This window comes from Heliconius melpomene, chromosome 13 (genome assembly GCF_056956725.1).
Source record: "Heliconius melpomene rosina isolate 202511_hmr_F chromosome 13, ASM5695672v1, whole genome shotgun sequence".
NCBI lineage: Eukaryota > Metazoa > Arthropoda > Insecta > Lepidoptera > Nymphalidae > Heliconius > Heliconius melpomene.
Window position 1 is genome coordinate 2,148,197 of NC_140401.1, and position 21,013 is coordinate 2,169,209.

General features: G+C 31.7%; 4 protein-coding genes across 4 annotated transcripts in view; 1 reads left to right on the top strand and 3 right to left on the bottom strand.

Moving 5' to 3' along the window:
* The window catches only part of ko (Stork-head domain-containing protein knockout), a 375,904-nt gene that overhangs the window by 187,032 nt on the left and 167,859 nt on the right, over positions 1 to 21,013 (bottom strand). The gene's annotated exons all lie outside the window — the stretch shown is intronic.
* LOC146532424 (catalase-like) lies at positions 2,835 to 4,954 on the bottom strand. The gene is made up of 2 exons (XM_085196357.1): positions 4,751 to 4,954; positions 2,835 to 4,639 (listed from the first exon to the last, which is right to left on the bottom strand). Exons 1-2 carry the CDS (start codon positions 4,844 to 4,846, stop codon positions 3,191 to 3,193), a joined length of 1,545 nt encoding a protein of 514 aa, XP_085052483.1. The 5' UTR covers positions 4,847 to 4,954; the 3' UTR covers positions 2,835 to 3,190.
* LOC146532425 (uncharacterized) lies at positions 7,334 to 16,429 on the top strand. The gene is made up of 9 exons (XM_085195803.1): positions 7,334 to 9,054; positions 9,709 to 9,875; positions 10,518 to 10,632; positions 11,382 to 11,535; positions 11,989 to 12,113; positions 12,449 to 12,551; positions 12,950 to 13,051; positions 13,651 to 13,754; positions 14,152 to 16,429. The coding sequence occupies exons 1-9, from the start codon at positions 7,505 to 7,507 to the stop codon at positions 14,279 to 14,281; spliced, it is 2,550 nt and encodes an 849-aa protein (XP_085051929.1). The 5' UTR covers positions 7,334 to 7,504; the 3' UTR covers positions 14,282 to 16,429.
* On the bottom strand, positions 16,840 to 20,996 carry Tsr1 (Tsr1 ribosome assembly factor). The gene is made up of 8 exons (XM_085195804.1): positions 20,778 to 20,996; positions 20,433 to 20,703; positions 19,085 to 20,339; positions 18,388 to 18,654; positions 17,753 to 17,842; positions 17,353 to 17,460; positions 17,110 to 17,230; positions 16,840 to 17,025 (listed from the first exon to the last, which is right to left on the bottom strand). The coding sequence occupies exons 1-8, from the start codon at positions 20,872 to 20,874 to the stop codon at positions 16,874 to 16,876; spliced, it is 2,361 nt and encodes a 786-aa protein (XP_085051930.1). The 5' UTR covers positions 20,875 to 20,996; the 3' UTR covers positions 16,840 to 16,873.

The following is a 21,013-nucleotide window of genomic DNA, read 5'->3' on the forward strand; positions in this document are numbered from 1 at the left end:
AATATGAAGAGAAAAAATTAAAAAAAAATAGTTATTTACAAATTGGATACTAAAATTGTATCTCTTGATAAAGACTCAAAAAAAATACTTTAATTAAATTAAAATGCACTTATTCAATAATTAATTAAAATGCAAAAAAATTGCATAACAGATCTTACAATACAATAATACACAAAATCATACGACCATTTATAATATAAATAAATGAATTATTTTGCCGACGGTATCCCTAGTCTTCCGGTACGTTGCACAACCCACCACAAACGCTCCGTTTTCACTAGAAAGCTGGATTCGATATGTGTAACACTAGAAGTCGATGGGAAATGGTCGCAATATTCCTTTTTGCTATAATACGATACACTTCACGCATAGTGGTCCACTCACTTGCCTAGTCTTTCACGCCCTTTCGCTGAATACACTTATAAATACTAATAAATATTATTTATTTTAGTTTTTACAGAAAAACGCAGTGGAGCATCTAATTGTAAACTCGATGGTTTCGGGTTCGATTTCCACTCAGAGAAAAAATATATTTTATTTGTGTTTTATGTTATTTATGTTTGCACAGCTTTGAGTACCGCCACTCTACGATCTATGCAATGGTGTTGAAAAGGTTCCCTCTGCCTGCTATTTGCGGGATAAACTGTAAAGGTGCTCTTTATACACCTGCCGCATATATGGTAACCAGTGAGCCCAGTGACAAGCCTAAAGACACTTTGTTTTCCACATTCCATGTAAATTCAAGGCACTCCAGGTTGAGTGGCAATTTAGTCTTATTGGAACGGAAAAATGTTTCTTTTTTCTTTGATTGGACACCCGACATTAATAACTATTTTTACACTAACTCTGCTTACCCTATATCCTGGATACAATGTGGAGCTGAAAAAAATTGAAATATATATTATCAAGCATTTGTCCGCTATCTCACCTGGCGGTAAGCGACGATGCGAACGAAGGTGGTGCATGCTTGCCTAGGTAACACATACCGGTGTTTCTACTGTAATTAGGTTAGGTATAGGAAAATCTAACTGAGATAAGTTTAAAGTTTGTACATGTGAACTTTAGTATTTAAATTTAAGAGAGTACCAAAGACCTACTCAACAAGGGTATGGATAAAACTTTAAAGTTTATGAATTATATTAAAGAATCCACAATTAAAAATTATTTTAATTATTTATTTTTGTTATTATTCTAAATATCTACGTATGAATATATTATATTTCATAAAAACATTAAAGATTTTACCAGAACGCCTATATCTTTTTGTAAGTTATGTTACAGATATAAAATTTGCTTGTGTGTTTAAATAACACTATCATTACTTTATCTCTTTTATGGTCGAAATTTATCATTGTATCTTAATAATATTTCTATAATATTATGCATATTTTACGGATAATAGGAAAAAAAACACTGTAATAGGTCTAAATCTGTCAATTAGGTACGTAGAAAATTATTCGTTCTTGTTAGTTTTCCAGTTGGAAAAATAAAGTTTAAAGATATTTATTTCTAATATTCTTAAACGAAATACGGCATTGGGTTTCGTTAACCGACACTAGACACGACAAAATTGAAAGTAAAAACAAAGTAATATGTTACTAGAACCACATAGAGATGTCTAAAATAAATTGATATATTAATTTATTATACATAGCTTCACGCTGTATCGCGCTTGTAGTAGGGTAGGCAGAAGAAGCCTAGTGTTAAGACACTCCGGTCCCGAGGTACTCGTCGAATTCTGGAGACATTGCTACCTGTTGAGTGGTGGAAGTCAACGGCGCACTTAGCCTCGATACCAGGGCGAAGAAACGAAAATATTACAAATTTCATTACCTCGAGTGGGAATTTATTAATCTATATATATAAAATCGAAACGTCACTCACTCATCACGAAATCTCAGAAACTACATGTGCTAGGAATCCCAAAAGTGCTCGCTAAGACGGGAATTTGCAATATTCGACTTCTAAGGGGTTGTTTTTGGGGTTGAAAATTTTGTATGAAACTTCGTTACTACAAATGCTAGGAGTCTCAAATTTTGCATGGACGTCCCTTCTAGGACGTACATACTCATGGAGATAGAAATTAATAATAACGTACTTCACGCAGGCGAAGCCGCGCGCGAGCCGCTAGTTTAACATAAAATTATTTAAATGTAAACGCTCTGCCTAGTAGATATCATCTACAACCGCCCCGTATTCATTTGACACCTACCAACTACACCACGATGCTGTGGCAACGTTTATTAGATATATAAAGTTATTTATTAGATAAACAAAGCTATTATATTGATATATTATTGTATTATAGCTACATTACCTTAATCCTTCAGCCTGCTTATATTTAAATAACTTAGGTATATTCCAAATAATAATCCCTAAGGAGAGATTGTAAATGTATAATAATAGTTCCTTGTTTAAGACATAAAATATTCATTTTACATTCTAATAATATTGTCTTGGACGTGAAAGTTCCAGTGAACGTTGAATATTTTCTAGATTGACGCATCTATGGAAACCGTCGACATTGTAAAGAGCAAACTTGCCTACAATAACCATTGTGTGACTTGTTCCAGCTGTCAACGTAAACATTAACTAAATTTGTTATTTTTACGTACTACTTTTTTTGTTTCCTTGAAATTACTATCATTTACAAATAATTTTTAGGCTTAATTATAATAAAATTATAAAAAATTAAATAGTTCTTACAATTTCAAAAAACTAAGCCTAGTTTATGCGAGTTGAAAGTTTAGAAAATAAAGGTCATAATAAAATTTAATTGAACTAGAGCAAGGTTTTCAAATATCCATATTGTTAACATTAATCAAATTCTACGGTCCAAAAAGATCTTTTTTTTTTATTTTACCGATTACGATTATAAGGTAATATATTTTTTTATTGCAATTGTAATAATTTATATAAATATAAACAAATTGGTAAATGTGACATAATCTGAAATATTTGTATAAATCTTTGGTTCTTAAGCTGCACTCAGAAACGTCAATTGGGCCACACCTTAAATCAAATTGTTACAAATATCTTTGTGGATTTTATAACAGTTAAAAGCTAAATGACGTTTCTGAGCGGGCTTTAACAATTTATAATTCACATTAACATAAATAAATAAACAACAAAGTTTGCAAAAGTCATACCTAATTAAAGCTTGTAAGTAATTGTTACACGTATTCCATTATTAATAGTCGAAATTATTATGATTGATTGTTTTTGTCGAATTTGCTAATAATCCTTGTTCTATGCGGCCACCGAGATCTGGATGAATAATTGAAAAGAACTTCACCGCTCGTTGTTGCAGAAAAGGGGCAACGGGCCCCAAGCTGTACAGAATATTTTCAACCAATCTAGCCCTTTCTTCCGTGGTCATCTCATTTACATACAATTCTGTTGCTTGTTTAAAGTTATTTGGTTCTGGTTCGAAAATTTCTATAAGTTCTGTTCTTTTCTTGTCAATGTAAGGTACAGGTCCGTTAAAGGAATTTGGAAAATAATTTGGAATATCCTTTTCGTTATCTTGAACTGGAGGCAGACCATCTCTATTATAAGTGAAAGTTGAAGTTCGAAACGGGCAGTTGACAGGTATTCTATTAAAATTAGCTCCCAAGCGGTAATATTGAGCATCTCTGTAAGCTAAACGACGCGCTTCGAATACCTTGTCTGGTCCTCCTAAAATTCCTGGAACTAAATTAGCAGGGCTAAAAGCTAATTGCTCTATCTCTGCAAAATAATTAACAGGGTTTTTATTAAGTACAAATTTCCCTACTGGACGTAATGGAAATTCATCTAATGGAATAGTATTTGTTACATCAAACACGTTAAAATCAGCATTTTTGACATCATTGATAGATAAGACTTGTATACTGACAGTCCATGAAGGAAAATCACCATTTCCTATAGCTCTGTATAAGTCTCTTGTATTGTAATCGGGATCCTCTGCTCCAATTTTTCTCGCTTCCTCTGCTCTCAAATTCCTTACACCAGCATCAGGCATAAAGTGAAATCTTATAAAATGGATATCGCCATGTTCATTTTCTACTTGAAAAGAATGTATCCCAAATCCAGGCATATGTTGATAACCATCTGGGATCCCACGATCACCAAAGACCAACAAAAACATATGCAAACTTTCTGGTTGCAAAGTTAAAAAATCCCAAAGAGTATTTCCATCAAACAGATTTGTTGCAGGGTTCTTTTTCTGTGCCCTCACAAATGTTGGGAAAAGACGGGGATCATTGTAGACGTACATTGGTGTATTGAATCCAACAATATCAAAATTTCCCTCTTCTGTATAAAACTTGACAGCGAACCCGCGAGCGTCCCTCGATGTGTCACTGCCACCCCTCTCTACAACAACTGGAGAAAATCTGGCCGCGACTGGTGTCCTCTTTCCCACGTTGCTAAATAATTTAGCTTTGCAAATATTTGTTATATCATGAGTTACTTCAAAATATCCGAATGCGCCTCCGGCTTTTGCATGAACTAATCTTTCTGGGATTCTCTCTCGAACAAGATGCGTCATAGTATCCATAAAATATTCATTGAAAAGTAACCTCGTATTCAAAGTGTTTAAAGCCTCTTTATGTTCAACAGGAGATCCAGCACTAGTAGTTATTATGCCAACTGGACCCTGAAATTTGCAAGTAAAAATAAATAAAAAATATAATATTAATAAAAGACACTTTTTAAAAACGAATTAAACACATATTTACGAACTACAAAAATTAATTAATTATCATACCGAGGTTTTCTCTTTGAACATTATAATTTGTTGGGAGGCTGGGTCTCTATCCAACGTAGCCGCAGTGCCCACAACCAAGAACGCTAGTAGTAACATTTTTGCACATACACTTGCAACGAAGGAAATCAACAACTTCTCTTACTGCCAAGCACCGTCTTTATAATGCTCTGAATGTTGCGACCTTGTTACGAGCCAGGCAGACACCGCAACGATTACTCAACGCCTAAGAGCTAACAATAGGTTTGGTTAAAGTATTTTGTAGCTGATTGACCATTGTAAACGTAAGCCTCTTCAATTAAAATCTATCAATAACATAACAATAAATTACAGTTATACTGTCATAAATATTCGTTGTAAACTATAACAGATTAAAGTCATAAAAAAAACTAATAATGTAATAGATTTTCGCGCATATGGTTTATTTTTAGCCATAACGCAATTTTTTTACAAAAAAATCCTGTTAATCTTAAATTATTTAAAAACAGTAAGCGCTATTATATTATAATTCAATTGACCAATATTGCATGTAAATGAAAGCTTTTTTATAATGACACAATTATTTTTATTACCTGCAGCATAATCAATTAATTCGTTAGCTATGAATGCAATTTTCAAATGCAGTTAAAATTATTGCATTTTTTTAGGGTACCGTAACGCAAAATGTAAAAATGGAATCATTTTGCTGTCCGTCTGTTTACACCATTTGGCAGACGGACAACAAATTTAACCTCTGGTATCGAGGCCAAGCACGGCGTAGAGTTCCACCACTTACACACACAATATCCCCAGAAGTTGGTGTGTGAAAAGTGGGAAACGGAGTGTCTTAACACTACGTTACGTAAAGCATATACACTAATTTTGTATGAAATTAACTAAAAATATATGTTTGTAATTATTTTTTTCTATGAAATACCTATAAATTATCACTTTACGATTTTTTTCACGACATGCCAAATTTCATAACTGTAGGTCCACGGGACCTACCGTATATGCGTCGATTTCGCGGCGAATTTCAAATAAGTAAATGTAGCAAAATCAGTCAAAAAAAAATATTGAGGTAACTTAGAAGCTTGAAAGACGGACGAAAAAAGTGATCTTATAAGTGTTGCGTTTTTTTCTTATTGATATACGGAGCCCTAAAAATATAATAATAACTTATGTTTATTAACAGTAATCATTATGTGATTGTTATGTTAACCAGAGAAAATATCGTAATTCTTCCAAAAGTCAATCTTTTTCGTGATATTTATGAGGTGAGGCAGATAAATAAGCTAAAAAATATCTGTGTTACTTTATAGTTGAGTAAGAACTAGATTTAGTCATGATAAATTGAGTTACGTCAAGCGCATTGATTTTCGTGCCGATATCTGTTTACATTGCATTTACTTAATTTGAGTCATGATGATCAAATAAGAGCTCTACATTATGAGAACATTAAATCTTTGAGACGATTGAAGTGGAAAGTTTATTTAAATACATTTATAGCGAATACTTTTACTTCACCTAAATTCTATTAAGTAGAAAGTAGAAATATACTTACTTAAGTTCAATAAAAAATTGTATAATAATAAAAATATGACAAGAAAATATAGAAAATTATGAATAGTAAACATTACAATAGAATCAACGGAATTGTTAAATGTCGCTTATTCAGTTTGTATATTTAACAATATTATTAAATTAGAAACATTATAAAGATAATTTATCTAGATACGAATTATGTAGATACGAATACTTAAGCCTACCAGATATCGTTTATCTTATAAAATTAAATTTACAAATGTTACGTACATTTGATGACGATTTTTTTCATTAAAGCTTTTTTCTAAACGAAAATCTATCGTACAAATTATACCAAAGGTTCTGGTATTGGAAAAAAAAGAAAAGATATTAGGACAAGTGAATGAAGTGGTATATTTGGGAAGTGTGTTCGATGAAAGGTACCAGATGGATGCAGAAAGACATATTGCTGCCGGTAACGATGACTTTAAATTGACCTCTACTCACGGGCATAACTAGACATATCTTACAGGGTTCTTCCCTAGTCTTAAGTGGTCACTTCGAAGCGATGATCATCTTATTAAAATCAAGTTTATTATATTGTAAAAAAATAAAATCTTTACATGACAATTACCGTACCGTAATTTAAGTAAAATATATAAATATAGCTTTAAGTAAGTAATAATAAGTATATAAAAATAGACTTTATCGGGTTTACTTAAAAAGTAAATTCTGTGTAAATCTGTGTAAATGTACCAAAAAATCGAGGTCTGTCTAGCTTTTACTATGGTCAACATGGCACATGCGACTAACTCAAAAGAAATATTGATGTAATAATCAACATTTTTTTTGTAAAATATTTAATAAACATAATTTTTAAAAAAACGACTTCAAACAGAATAAAAAGTAAAAAAATATTATTTTTATATTCTATTCGTTTAAATTATATTCGTTAAAAGCCTAGAATGAACCATTTTTGTTATAAAACAATTTTACTGGATACCCTGGATAGTTAGGATATAGTTTGATATATTTTATCTGTATTTATACTCTATAGCTTTGGTTTATTTAATCTGTCAATTATGGCTAATGGATGTCAACGAAAATAGCACTTATTGTCAAAAATCTCTGAAACATTATTGCTTCATATTTTATTTTTTAAATTCAAATTATTAACTAGAACCATGTTAAATCTTTAATTAATACTGAATATTAAGCTAAATTTTTCTTTGTGCGAATATAACATTTGTCATAATGGCAAGGTCGTCAAAGGATGATCCAATATTTAATGACAATACATGGAATTATCATGCGGAAACCGGTGAAAAGTGTGCACCTGGTGGAATAAATGAGATTAAACAAACATCTATATCAGGGAACTCTGGAGTTTCACCTGAAAACATATATAGAAGATCTAATTTTAACAATGATGTTTATATTAGCAAGCCTTTTAACATGCAAAGTGGAGACAACATGCCAAATAAAGACGATAAAATAAATTTTAACAGCGTGCCTAATGTAAATCGTATGAACCGTCAAAATTACGGCAATGCTATGCTTAATTTAGGCAATGGACAAGTAGTTAGAGTGATTTATGATGAAAATAACCAACAATTGATTTTTCCTATGTCTGGTCAATATGAACTGTTTAATCACAATCAAAATGTGTGTGATGTGCCTTTACAATCGCAGCCATCTCATTTATTTACATTAAACCAAGAATTTACTGCAAACAATAATGTTCATGTGTCTCCTTCAACTGCTACTATTCAACCTAGTTCTTATAACCCAGAAAATGGAAATCAAACATCAAATACCTCTAACTTTTTAAAAGAGGTTCTTGGTAACTGGGAACCAAACTCATCAGGTACTTATTCTCCATTTGGTCAAAATTATCCCCTTAATCATCCAGATGCTCCAACTATATCCAATAATACATCTTCAGTAGAAGCAGTAATGACTCAAGTGAAACCAGAGCATTCACCAAAAAGAAATGAAAATGTTCCTTTGTCTGACACAAGTAATAAAAAAAGAATAGTTGCTGAAGTTAGACCTATGAGACCAAGCTACTCAGATGTATTAGCTAAAAATGCCAAAAACCCTCAATCAGATACTACTAAAAAGGTTAAGGCACATAATAACTTAGAAAACAAAACACCAAACAAACCTACACATAAATTTGAGAAATCATCCAACAATATGAAACATATAAATGATGAGAAATTAAAAAATGAAAAGAAACCTCAAAGTAGTACTATATCTTCTGGAAGTGAATCTGGTGATGTTAATACAGATGATACAGAAAAATATAAAAAAACAACAAAAAAATCTAAAAATAAACGAAATAATATGTCACGAAAATGGTCATCGCTGGACGATATAACTAACGAAGAAGGAAACCAAGATAATGAAAGTCAATTTGTGTTCATAAAGAGTGAATCAGAAAAATTAGCAAAAGGTGACAGAAAACATGAAAAGCCTATAGATGATGAAAAAAGTGGGGATGAAGATGACTTTAAATTTGATGATGATGAAATAAATTCTCAGTTTATACTTCAAGAAAGTCAAAATGATAATATAAAGGCCAGAAAAAAGAAAGACAGGAATCATCACAAAATTTCTAAATCATTACAAGATAAGAAGAAAGTAAATCAAAATAAATTGAGAAAAAACAAACCTGGATACATGGGCTTAGTGCAAAATTATTTGGAACATTGGATAGAAGTATCATGGAAAGCTATAATATGGTTCTTTTACTTGCTTTCTGATATATGTAGAATGAGTCTCCATCTTACTTTTGATTTGTAAGTCTTCCTTTTTTCTTTTATCTTCACACTATCCTGCATATGGCAGGTTAGTAGCCTAGTGATAAAACAATCTGTTCTACTACACAACATGCTATGTCCCAAATTTAGGCAATAAATGGAGGATAGACTTTCAACATTAGGTTCACTAAGCCGAGTAGGCTGTACAAATAAAGCAAAAAAAATTCACATTAGAAATAAGTATTTTTTATTTTATGCAAAATACTAATGATCTATCAACTAGATGAATTATACAATTTTTTTATACCTTCAATACCATATCAAATTACATAGTTGGTGTGCTTGTTTCCAAAATATTATGTTATTGAATTATATTTATGTTAATGTGCATATTTTAGCTTCTTATAAAAGCTTATTATTATTGAGGCTGTTTTAACACAGTGTCTGAGTGTAAACAGAATGGCTGTCAATGCAATTCTCAGGCAGAGGAACGAAATATTTTTATTTCCTTGTTCTATTAAGAAGACAAAGCATAGCATTAGGTTCTGCCACTCAGCATACCATGTCTCAAAATTGGGTGGTGCACTGGGATCAGATTGTCTTAACACAAGGTTCCCTCTATGCTATATGAGGAGGGCTATATAGCAGGATACAAAGGGTAACTAAAAAAGGATAACAATTTTGAAATTTCAGATGCACATCAGTGTTTACCCAAACATATGTAAGTTCTCAAGCAGTATGGCGCAGTAGCAAGGAATGGGTCTCGAAACTCAGTGAAAATAAATACTTGATGTATATTGACAGAAAATTTGGACACACTCAGTTTGCTTTTTGGAGAAAATTGAAATGGTTTAAAAAAGGTATAGCTTTCAATATTGTATATAATTAATTTAACAATTTATAAATTTAATACAGTAATATATTCATCACCTGCAATTATATAAAATATAATAGTAGTTAAAAAAAATGATAATTTTTTTCTGTGTTTTAAAAGGATTGTTTTGCTAATAAACACATTGTGGTAGTTAACTTAAAATTATATTGTTATAAAAAAATAAATTTACCTCATGCTATTTATTCTATGAGAAGTCTGTTTTCCTTTAGAAAACAATTATTTGCTGTGAATAATTATCATACTAATAATTGAGGCCATTTTGGTGCAGTGGTACATTAACTAATTGCAAATTCTATGATTCTATGTGGGACTTCCATTCAGATAGTTAATTATATTCATTTCTCAGCTCTAGTGTAGGTAGGGAAAGTGCGGCGTTGAGTTCCACCTCTCAAAAACAGTGTCCCAAATTAGAATGAACAGTAGTGAATGGTGTATCTTAATACTAGATTATCTTTGAATATAACTATCAAAACACAATTTGCATATATTTTCTCTTATACAACAAAAAATATAAATTAATTAATATAATTAAATACTTATTGTGTAAATTAACAATTTATAAAAATGTTTCCATTTATATGTATTAGGTGTTATTATATTTTATTAGAAACTGAATCAGATGCCAGTGATGAAACAAAACTTAACTCGAATATACCGCTGCCTGCTACAGGGGAGGAAGCTATGAAACGATTGCTTGCTTGTAAAGGAAAAGATCCATATAGGTAATTATGTTATTTTACCCTAATAATAAACTGGCCATTGAGGATCTTGAAAAAATCGTATTTCTACATTTACTTAAAGAAATGATATACCGGCCATAGACCATTTATATAGCAAAAAACTCATATTTCAACACTATAAAGGAAACCAAATTGATATGGTACTTCTGGTTGATCCAGAATTTGGCAGCTGGCATCTACAGGTAGTAGTTAAACTTAAGGAAAAAATCTGAAAACTATACATTTGTGGTTAAATCCTAAAAAATATAGCCTTAGAAAGCCTTATTCTATACAACTACTAATATTAAATAATTATAAAAAATCTTCTTTTCATTAGCATTTACAAACTTTAAAATACATTCTAATTTATGCAGTTAAATTAACATTTTAAAATTAATACATGGTCCATAAAATTTATAGTTTTTTTTAATTAGCAACAGAGAATTCAATTTATTAAATCATTTAATATGTTTCAAGTATTTTTCCTATAAAAAAATTACAATATATATTCATAAAAATGTGTAGATAACAATTGAAACATAGTGCAAATTAATATTCTTAATTGGCTCGACTATTTCGACTATTTGCAGAGGTTCAAATTCTGCTGTTTAAAAATGTTATATTTCGTAATTTTACATGCCGTCGTGGCGCAGCTGCACAAGAGTGTGACTGTAATGCGACGGTTGTGGGTTCGATCCCCTCTCGAGGAAATAAAATATTTTTTATACATTCATATTTATTATTATTTCCAGCATTTTAGGCGTAAGCGTGTCGTGTACAGATGAAGAAATAAAACGCTACTATCGCAGACAAGCGTTCCTAGTTCACCCCGATAAGAACCAACAGCCCGGAGCTGAGGAGGCCTTTAAGATATTACAACACGCCTTCGATCTTATTGGGGAACCGGTGAGACTTATATCGTTTTTTATATTTAATTACTATTAATAATTGTTGTTTAATAATTTTGATAATGGTGTTTGATGTAACTATTAGATAAATTTAATTTATTTTTGCATTATTACATTTTATTAAAGGGAATAAATATTCCCTATATTTAAATAAATATTTCATCTCCTCGAGTGGGGTCAAACTCACAACCAGCCGATTATACAGCCGCACTTTGTACCCCAGCGCCACGAATCGCTGTATCATTGTTCACTTAATATGCAATACCTGGGCTACCTAGGCTGAAAGTGGGGAGGGTAGTGTCTAAATAGGGCATGGGAACCCCCTTATTCCTACCCTGTGTGGCACAGCGTGTAACTAGGGAAAAACCTTTTTTTTTCCAATGGGCTATACTGCTGTTGATCTAAGATGGGCAGTGTAAAGAAGAAAAATATAAATATAATGTATTTATAGGAGCGCCGAGAGGCCTACGAGCGTGCTAGACTCGAGTCGCGCAACGCGGAGGCGGCGTGGGGCGAGCTCAGCGTGCTGCTCGCACAGTTACATGACAAAATGGAATTTGCGGCTAATACTATACGGTGTGTATCATTGTTATAAGGATTTTGAATAATATTTGTAGAAAGACCTTTATTTTTATAAGGAAATTTCCTATATTATATTATAACTTAATGTAGAACAATGATTATTTTTAAAACTTTTTTATTATATTTCTATTTATATTAAAATTTAAAATGTGGCACATGATGATGCATTTTCAAAAATGTGTTGTGCGATCAGCCGTAATAGATGGCTATTGCTCATAGGAGCAAATGAGTGGAAGGCAAGTCTTAATAAAAAAAATATCATTAAAAATCATTTTTTATTTCCCATATTGCCTAATAAATTAGAATTATAGGAAGTGTTCGTCTTGCAGATGTACGAACTGCGGGCGTCGCCACAAACGCGTGGCGACAGAGCGGCCGTGCTACGCCGCGCGGTACTGCGCGCAGTGCAAGATACGACACTCCGCCAAGGAGGTACGTTATTTTGATGCTACTACTTTCTTACGAGAACGGTGTGTAAATTTTAAAATTATATTAAAAATATTTATATATGCGAAAAAGTGATTTAGTAACAAACGTGTTAAGACATAAATGTAATTCCTTGGTTAAATATTGTATTGTTTCATTCAATACTCAATGTCTTGAATATAGACGCAATACAGACAACAAAGTGTGTCTGCACAACTGGACACCATGTTTTCTCTTCATAACCTACTAATCTAACTCAATTTACTTATGAAGTATAAGTTCTGTAGTATTCAGAATACAAAAAAAATATATATTTACTTAAAATACCAACTACATATTCATATAATATTAATTTCATAGAACACTTATTATAACATCCTATTAAGTTCGTAAACTATTTCCAGGGTGACATCTGGGCGGAGTCCAGTATGATGGGTTTGCTGGTGATGTACTACGCGTGCATGGATGGCGCCGTCTACCAGATCACGCAGTGGGCCAGTTGTCAGGTTAGTTGGCATTTGTTTTATTATATATTTTAAGTTTAAAATATGTGTAATAAGTTATTTTTAAATTTTCTACTATTATTTTGTGTACTACTTATAAAAAGAAGTGAGCTAAGTTGAGTGGGATACACTTGATATTATTAAGTTATTAAAAAAGATTTTAAAAAGCTATATATCATAGAATAGAAAATTATTTTTGGTTAATAAAACAAATACGTGGGAATTTTATGTTTTAAAATGAATATCACTGAAATGTGAGACATTTTAACCGAGGAAGCCATGGAATGTCCCCTCGACGTGATTCTAGTTTCCCACGAAATATTTCGTTTACAAATGCTAAAGACTCAATAAAAAGGATGTTGTAGGCTTCAAAATTATGTAGCTGTGGAAAGAAAAAATTGCTTAACATTGCCTAACATTGCGATTAGAATGCACTCTGTTACACCTGGCATTGCCAGTTTCCTCTGTTCTTACTGACCTTGAACCCCCGCTGATATACGATCTAATTACATCTTTCATTCCCTCTAATGGGAATAGAACCCACAACCTTCTAAAAATATATCCATTCTTCGATAAATCATTTTTATTGTTTTTTTACGTAGAAGAAAAATTTAAAACAACTGCGGCCGGACTGTCACGTGGTTCAGTACCGCATCGTGCTCGGCAACAAGGCGGCCGCCAACGACGCGCAGCGACCTACTGTCGGGTAAATTGAAGCTATATTTTTATGAAAATTTTAAGGATTTTATTGTTTATTTTGGTTTAAGAAATTGTATAGTAAATTTCAATATAATATATTTTTAAATTAACATTCATGTATTGAATGAGTATTATCAACATTATGATTATGAATGAATGTTAATAATTATTGTCATTGATTTTTCAAATTTATATAAATTATTTTTTATTAAATCTACTCTTAAAAAATACATTTATTGAAGAAATTAGTAATTTGTAAGAATTAAATGATTTATATGACTTTTGTAATGGTTTGATGCTAAATATATATATAGTTTTATATTTTTTGATATTTTACAAACGATTTTTATGTTATTCTCTACTTAATATATGTATAATAATTAACATTAATTAATTGGTTTCAGGCCTGATCCTAATCTCGAAGAATTTCTCAATAACTTGTACAGCAAATCTGGAGTGTCTCCAAACGCGTCAATGTCAAAGTCTAACGAAGCAGATGCGAAAAAGCGACGCAATAAAAAACCTAAAACTTAATTAAACCTTAAAGAAATGAAAACTGCCGCCGATAAATAACTTTTAAAAAATCTTTCCACACTGACAGATTGAGATACCAATATGGCTTACTATTCTGTTGCACCGTCATAATATAATCTGTGAAAACATGCCTTTGATAAAAAATATATATAATATTTAAAAGAAATATTCTGTCAAATTCTATTCTACAATAGATTGAAAACGGATTTTAATAAAAAATAATTATAAACAATGAGATGGCTATCGATGCACGCTTGAATCGTGGAGATCTACTATTATCTTGCCTGCTTAGATTATATTTTTTTAGCTGCCCGTTGTATCTCGCGTATAGGAAGGTAGGCAGAGGGAACCTAGTGTTAAGCTACTCCATTCCACACACGCTGCCCTATTTACGAGACATTTTGTGTTGAGCAGCGAAACTTAGCACCGTTTTGTCTTGTTACTATAGCGGGCTAATGAAAATAATTCAATCCTCCGAGTGGTAATCAAACCCACGATCGCGTAACAACACAGCGTCTGGCTGTAAATTTGTTGCTGTTCTGGTAACAAGAACAAGCGCAGCGCTGACTTCTGCTACGCAAAAAATTACTCGGTGATTGAAAAGTAATGCCGTAACACTAAGTTCTCTCTGTCTACCCTGTCTGTCTGCTATATGCAAGATACAGTGTGAAACTAAAAAATATCTATTTTTCATAAGATAAGTGTAGATCTTTGCGTTTTTAGTAAATTTATTAGTGTTAATGCGTGTCTCTGCAAATTGCTTAGATTTAAATATGTAATAATAATATTTTTGAAATGTTCATTTCCTGAAATTATTTGCATTTTACTTATAATTAGCACGTTTAAAATTTCTTTACTACGACAACACTGATATAAAATAATTGAAATTTCAATTTTCTCAATCTTTTTACAGATAATTAATCATGGAATATTTATTGTGTTCAAAAATCTATTTTATAATAATCATTAATAATGTTGACACTTGTCTGTTATTCAGGATCACTTTAAAAATCAAATATATTGATTTGTAATACAAAACAATTGAGTCATAGTGACTAATTTTTATGTTTTACATTATTAGTGTAAAGTACCAAATAGTTTTAAATTAACATTTTGACTTTAAATATTTTTCTGGATTTTCAAATTTATTAAAATTGTTGTAACACCTAACAGTACAATTGTAAGTGCATTCATTATATTGTGAATTATCAACATTTATTCAAATATAGCCATTACTTCTTATATTTTATTTTAATATTGTCACAAATATAACTATATAATTTATTATATCTTATTTTAAGAATGTCACAAATATGACAGAGATTTTGCTCGTTAAGTAGCACAATTCAACGCCGGGTTTTGTCTAATTACCAACGTGACAAAATCAAAATGACAATTTTTCCTGAGTGGGAATCGAACCCACAACTGTCGTGTTTCAAACCATCATACAACTAGTAAGACTATTATTTGCTTATATAAGTCATTTTGATTACAGTTTATTATAATACAAAGAAAACTATGCGTTAATAATATAAGTTAAAAACAAAATGAAAAAAAAATGGCTATTCATTTTAATAAATGTTTATTTGGCATTTGCAGGATTTTTTCGAGGACACAAAGAGGATTTGAATTATAATTAAGTTTTATTTTGTTCATAAAAAATACTAAGTCATTTTAAAACTAATGAAATAATGTACTAACAAATGTCGTATTAATGTGTATAGTGTTCGAGGCAAATGAATTGAATTTATTTATATTTATGTCATTTGTTTGAACACTTTGGTGGCATAAAAGTTATAAACATTGTTCAACTACTGACAAAATTGTCGTATAATCTAACAAAAAAAGAAATATTCTAGAATAATTAATTTACATATATACTTAGCAGAATTTATATGACCATTAAACACATTTATTTAGATAAATCGGATTTGCAATACTGAAGCTATTTTTAAAAAAGGAGCAGAGCTATTTCCAAAAGTAAATAATAATTCAAGTTGTAGAAGATATGTTTTATAACTTTTATGCGAAACCAAAGTGGCCACGCGTAGTCGTACGCACTGCCTTCAGAGAGATTATCAGTTAGTAGGCTAGCAGGACTCCTATCATGTAGGTTTGCTTCATGTGTCAGTAAACATGTGAAAATCATTAAGAGTTTTATTTTTATAACCCATGATTTTTTCTTTTCGTAAGCCCAGAAAAGATTTTGTCAAACATTGAACTCTCAATTTAAGCTGCTATTCTTTACTAGATTTTTCTATGTTATAAGATTATTTCAGACCACTCGTAGTGCAGGGGCAGTGATTGTGCTGTGCTAACGCGACAAGTTATAGATTCGATTTCCACTCTGGGAAATGAAATATTTAATATTTTAATTTTTTCGTTCTAGTGTCGAGGCAAAGCGCGGCTTTGAATTCCGCTACTCAACACGCAATGCTTCCAGTAATAGGCGGAAAATGGAACACAAAAGTACTTCAGATTTGTATAAATAACTGTGGAGTTCTAACGGCTGAAGCCACAAGCAGGCTGCTTGGTAGTCATTAGTAAAATGAAACACATTTTGTATTATTGATTTTATTGAAACATATATATTTATTCCATCATGACTTCGCTTTCATTTCTATCAGTAACAATACAATCTTCGTAAGTCCATTTCGGAAATATTCGCTTATAAAGATTTAGGAGGACAGTGTCTTGAGATTTAAGTTGACCGTCAAACGCACACTTCATGTGACCGTGAGTACCTTTACAATTAAAAAAAAAAACATAATATATAAGATGGGTGTTCCATTAATAAAGCTAAAAAAAGGTACTAAATTGCTACTCACCTAAGGGTTCTTTGATATGCCCAGTTCGTCCATACTTCGTTCTTAGTTTGCAAGGTTTGAAATATACTACATCATCTCTATTAAAGAACATAAATCTTATCACTGCTGATTTTTCATGAACCTGTAAGAAAAAATATATTTATAAATATAAAAATAGTAATGTGTCACTATAAATTAATATGCGCTATGAAAATCAACTTTCAACAGGATAACCAGTAAGCCTAATAAAATAAATACAATTACCTTATAAGGGTGACCAGAGAGCACTATTCTCTTAACAACTAATCTATCGGGATTACACGACAGTAGCACACCTGATGCTACTAATTGTAATTTCGTATTTTTCTTTTCCTGTAATATATATAACAATAGTTGTCCATATCAATTATAGCAAGTTTATATGGAATGTAAAAAAAAATTAATAGAATTTCGAATATGAGACTATCGCATTGTTGTTTCTATTCCCACTAAGAGCAATGATTTAATTCATTTCCTCTAGGAAAAAAAAAGGAACAGCAAAAATATTATACTAATATGGCATACAGGCAAGCAAAAAAATTAATAGTTTTGATTTTAAATGTGATGCAGACATTTTAAAAGAGTTAAGTAATTTGAGAGATATTTTTATTTTATATTTACTTACTTTAAAACATAGAACAGTAGACAGACTGAATTGTATGGGGGCAAAAAATGTTGCCACACAAGTTGAGGCCGGCTGGAAGAACCTTTCATACTGAAACAAAACGTAATATAAATTATTAAAATCATCAATTTACAAAGGGTTGTCTGGAAGAAATCACAAATTAGCGATACGACTGGAATTTGATACAAAAACTAGTTTTGCCTTGTTTTGTTTTTTTGTACTATTAAGTGTCTCTTTTTAGCTTTATGATGTATCCAACATATAAGAGGATAGGCAAAAGGAACTTAGCATAAATATATTATTATCTTCCAAATATTGCTTGTTGCTAATGCTAGAAACTGGTATAAAGTAAAAAAATATTAAATCAGCTTCACACTGTATCCTGCACAAAGTAGGGTAGGCAGAGGGAACTTAGTGTTAAAACACTCCATTCCCCATTTTCGGAGAGAGACGGAACTAGCCCACGCCCTGATTTTGCCTTGACACCAGAGCGAAGAAATGGAAACAAATAAATATTCCATCTCCTCAAGTGGGGATCAAACCCACAACCAGTTGGGTCTACGGTCGCACTTTGTGCTCCTGTGTCACAACTGGCCTCAATAATGTGTATAAACTTAATAACAATTTCAAATTACCTTATGCTTAGTACCATTAGTGTGTTGGCTAAAGATAGGATTGACAATAAATCTCCGATATCCTACTTGGAATATCAATCTTTCCTTGCTTTTTATTGGTTCATCTGTAGCACCCGTCCTCTTCAAAACAACATTCATCAACGACATCTTGTGTTCATGTGGTAAAAGACCAAACACAGAAATTGGTGTGTTAGGATTTGAAGTCCTATACACTTTCCATAAATCTTGACGGACTCCTTTCACATGGATTGTTATATAGTATCCATACTGGAAATAAATAATATTTATGAGGGAAATAACAATTTATTTAAACATTAAATAAAATATATATTTTAATTTTTTTTGTGTTATTCACTTGTCAAGATTAAAGTATAATATTGAGAATGTTATAAAAATATAAACAGTAAAACTGAACCTGCACTTTATGAGGACCATTTTTAAAAATTTTAAGAGGCCAGTTGTGGTGCAGGGGCATAATCAAACACAACAGGTTGTAAGTTCATTTGCCACTTAAAAGAAATATATTTAATATTTTTATTTCTTTGCTCTGGTAATGAGCCAAGAGTTGAGTTCCGCCTCTGAACATGCAATGCCTAGAGAATTTAACAGTAAGTGAGGAACAAAATGTCTTAATGGGAACAGAATGTGTTAACACTAGGTTTCCTGATTCTGTCAGCCTACCATGTGTGAAGCTTACCATATATTCAAGACTCTCTTCAAGTTCTTTAAACACTCTCCTCCTGGTCCTTTCATAATTTTCAAATTGAAATATCCTTGCATACTCCTCTGGTAAATTTTCTTTAGGATCCCATGGAGATGTTCTAAATGATTCTAAGCCTCTATATCTCACAAATCGCTCCCTCGCTGGGATATCTTGAGGAGTGTCAACCTCATCTGGGAACTGCTGATCTTCTTTAGCCGCTGCTAGTTTCTTAAGCATTTCATGTTCTTCAAATGCATCAACAGTATCATTATATTTTTCATCTGTAGGACCAACTTCCGACTCTGCCACAGATTCAAAATCATTGTCTTTATTTGCTTCTTGATCTGAACTGTCATCTTCACATGACATAAATTCTTCATTATCATCATTTTCATCATTATCACCATTGTCATTATCAGATCCTTCAGAGTTTTCAGCATCAGATTCTACAATCCATGCCGCTTGATAGTCAGACCAACCTTTAGGAACCTTTTTAACCCTTTTCTTGGTCTCAATGTTTGCCTCTTTGATTTCTTCATCAGTAGGCCAGGTTTGTTCAGCATCCATTGGGTCAGGGATATTTTCTGATTGAAGAGACTCTTGTTTAGAAGGATCTGCGACATGTAATACAGAAACTTTTGTTAATTCTGCATCCATAGCATCTGATTTCACATTTTCTTTCCCTATATTTAAAGGGTGTGGATCTTCTGGACCATCTATCCTAATCATTTGGAAATCACCTAAACCACTTATATGAACTAAACCATTTACATTTAAAGGCATTCCTCTCAGGTAGCCACTAATTTTTAATACACCACTATCATCATCAGCATTTGGCATATACTCAATGTTTTCAGCAAGCATGTAAGGTCTTTTTTCTCTATGGTGTAAAATATTTCTTTTCTGGTTACCAATACGACGTAACACATTTAAACCATCAGAACTTTTGTCTAGTTGCATTATTTTTTCTTCTGGTAACCATTTAGAAATGAGTTTCTGCACATTTTGTTTTTCAGTTGTTCTTTTTTTAGGATGAACTCCTTCTATGTCCATAGCTACAACAACAGGAGTTGGCATGCTTTGTGCCATTGAAAGAGCCAAAGCTTTTTCTCCCCACTCATCCACTGGGTCATCTAAAGCTGAGCTGACAAACAATACTGTATCAGCAATTTTCAAGGCATCAAGTAAACCAAATTCATCATTTATTTCTGGGCATACAAATGAAAACCGTTGCTTAAAGTTTGGTAAGCTGAAAATAAATAAGGCTTTTTTTTTAAATAAATCACAAATAAAACTACAAGTATATACATAATATACTTAAAGAAAATAAAAAAATACTTACGCTAGATGTAAAATACCATTTGGTGAGTGACTCACAGTGGCTCCTTCTGAACATGTTTTAAGAATAACTAATGCTGACTGAACATCAAGTTGGGCATTCAAAGGTACAACGCAAACTAAGAAAGGAGGATTTCGATTCCGTCCAATAGCTCTTTTCTTAGACAAAACTTCGTCTCGTTTGTTTTTACGTATTTGTAAAGCTTGGTGACGCCGTTCATCTTTCTTTAGTATGTGGCGATTGCGACGAACGACTTCTTTTATATTTACTTTGCCTGTAATATCATTTAAAATATAAAGTTAGTACAAAAAATACTAATAAAATATTAAAATATTAATATAACCTGACCTTTAACAGCAGCTGAAATACCGCGTTTTGATCGATGGCGGGATTTATGAACTTTATTACTTTGCTTTAAGGTACCGGAACGATGAGCTTGCTGCATTTTAAATATGAAATATATAAATCAGAAGAGAAATAAATAATACAATATTATTCCAAATTATATGTCAAAATTCACATGGTTTTGTCTACAAAACATTTGACATAACATTGTAAAAGTGACGGCTATGAAATCAGGAATG

What these genes read in the sequence shown, in the direction of transcription:
- LOC146532424 (XM_085196357.1), bottom strand. Translation starts at nt 4,846, where the DNA reads ATGTTACTACTAGCGTTCTTGGTTGTGGGCACTGCGGCTACGTTGGAT. An exon ending in TGTTCAAAGAGAAAACCTCG is followed by an intron (nt 4,640 to 4,750) that starts GTATGATAATTA and finishes TGCAAATTTCAG; the next exon opens with GGTCCAGTTGGCATAATAAC.
- Tsr1 (XM_085195804.1), bottom strand. Translation starts at nt 20,874, where the DNA reads ATGCAGCAAGCTCATCGTTCCGGTACCTTAAAGCAAAGTAATAAAGTT. An exon ending in AATGGTATTTTACATCTAGC is followed by an intron (nt 20,340 to 20,432) that starts GTAAGTATTTTT and finishes ATTTATTTTCAG; the next exon opens with CTTACCAAACTTTAAGCAAC. An exon ending in AAGAGAGTCTTGAATATATG is followed by an intron (nt 18,655 to 19,084) that starts GTAAGCTTCACA and finishes ATTTATTTCCAG; the next exon opens with TATGGATACTATATAACAAT.
- LOC146532425 (XM_085195803.1), top strand. Translation starts at nt 7,505, where the DNA reads ATGGCAAGGTCGTCAAAGGATGATCCAATATTTAATGACAATACATGG. An exon ending in CTCCATCTTACTTTTGATTT is followed by an intron (nt 9,055 to 9,708) that starts GTAAGTCTTCCT and finishes TTGAAATTTCAG; the next exon opens with ATGCACATCAGTGTTTACCC. An exon ending in AAAGGAAAAGATCCATATAG is followed by an intron (nt 10,633 to 11,381) that starts GTAATTATGTTA and finishes TATTATTTCCAG; the next exon opens with CATTTTAGGCGTAAGCGTGT.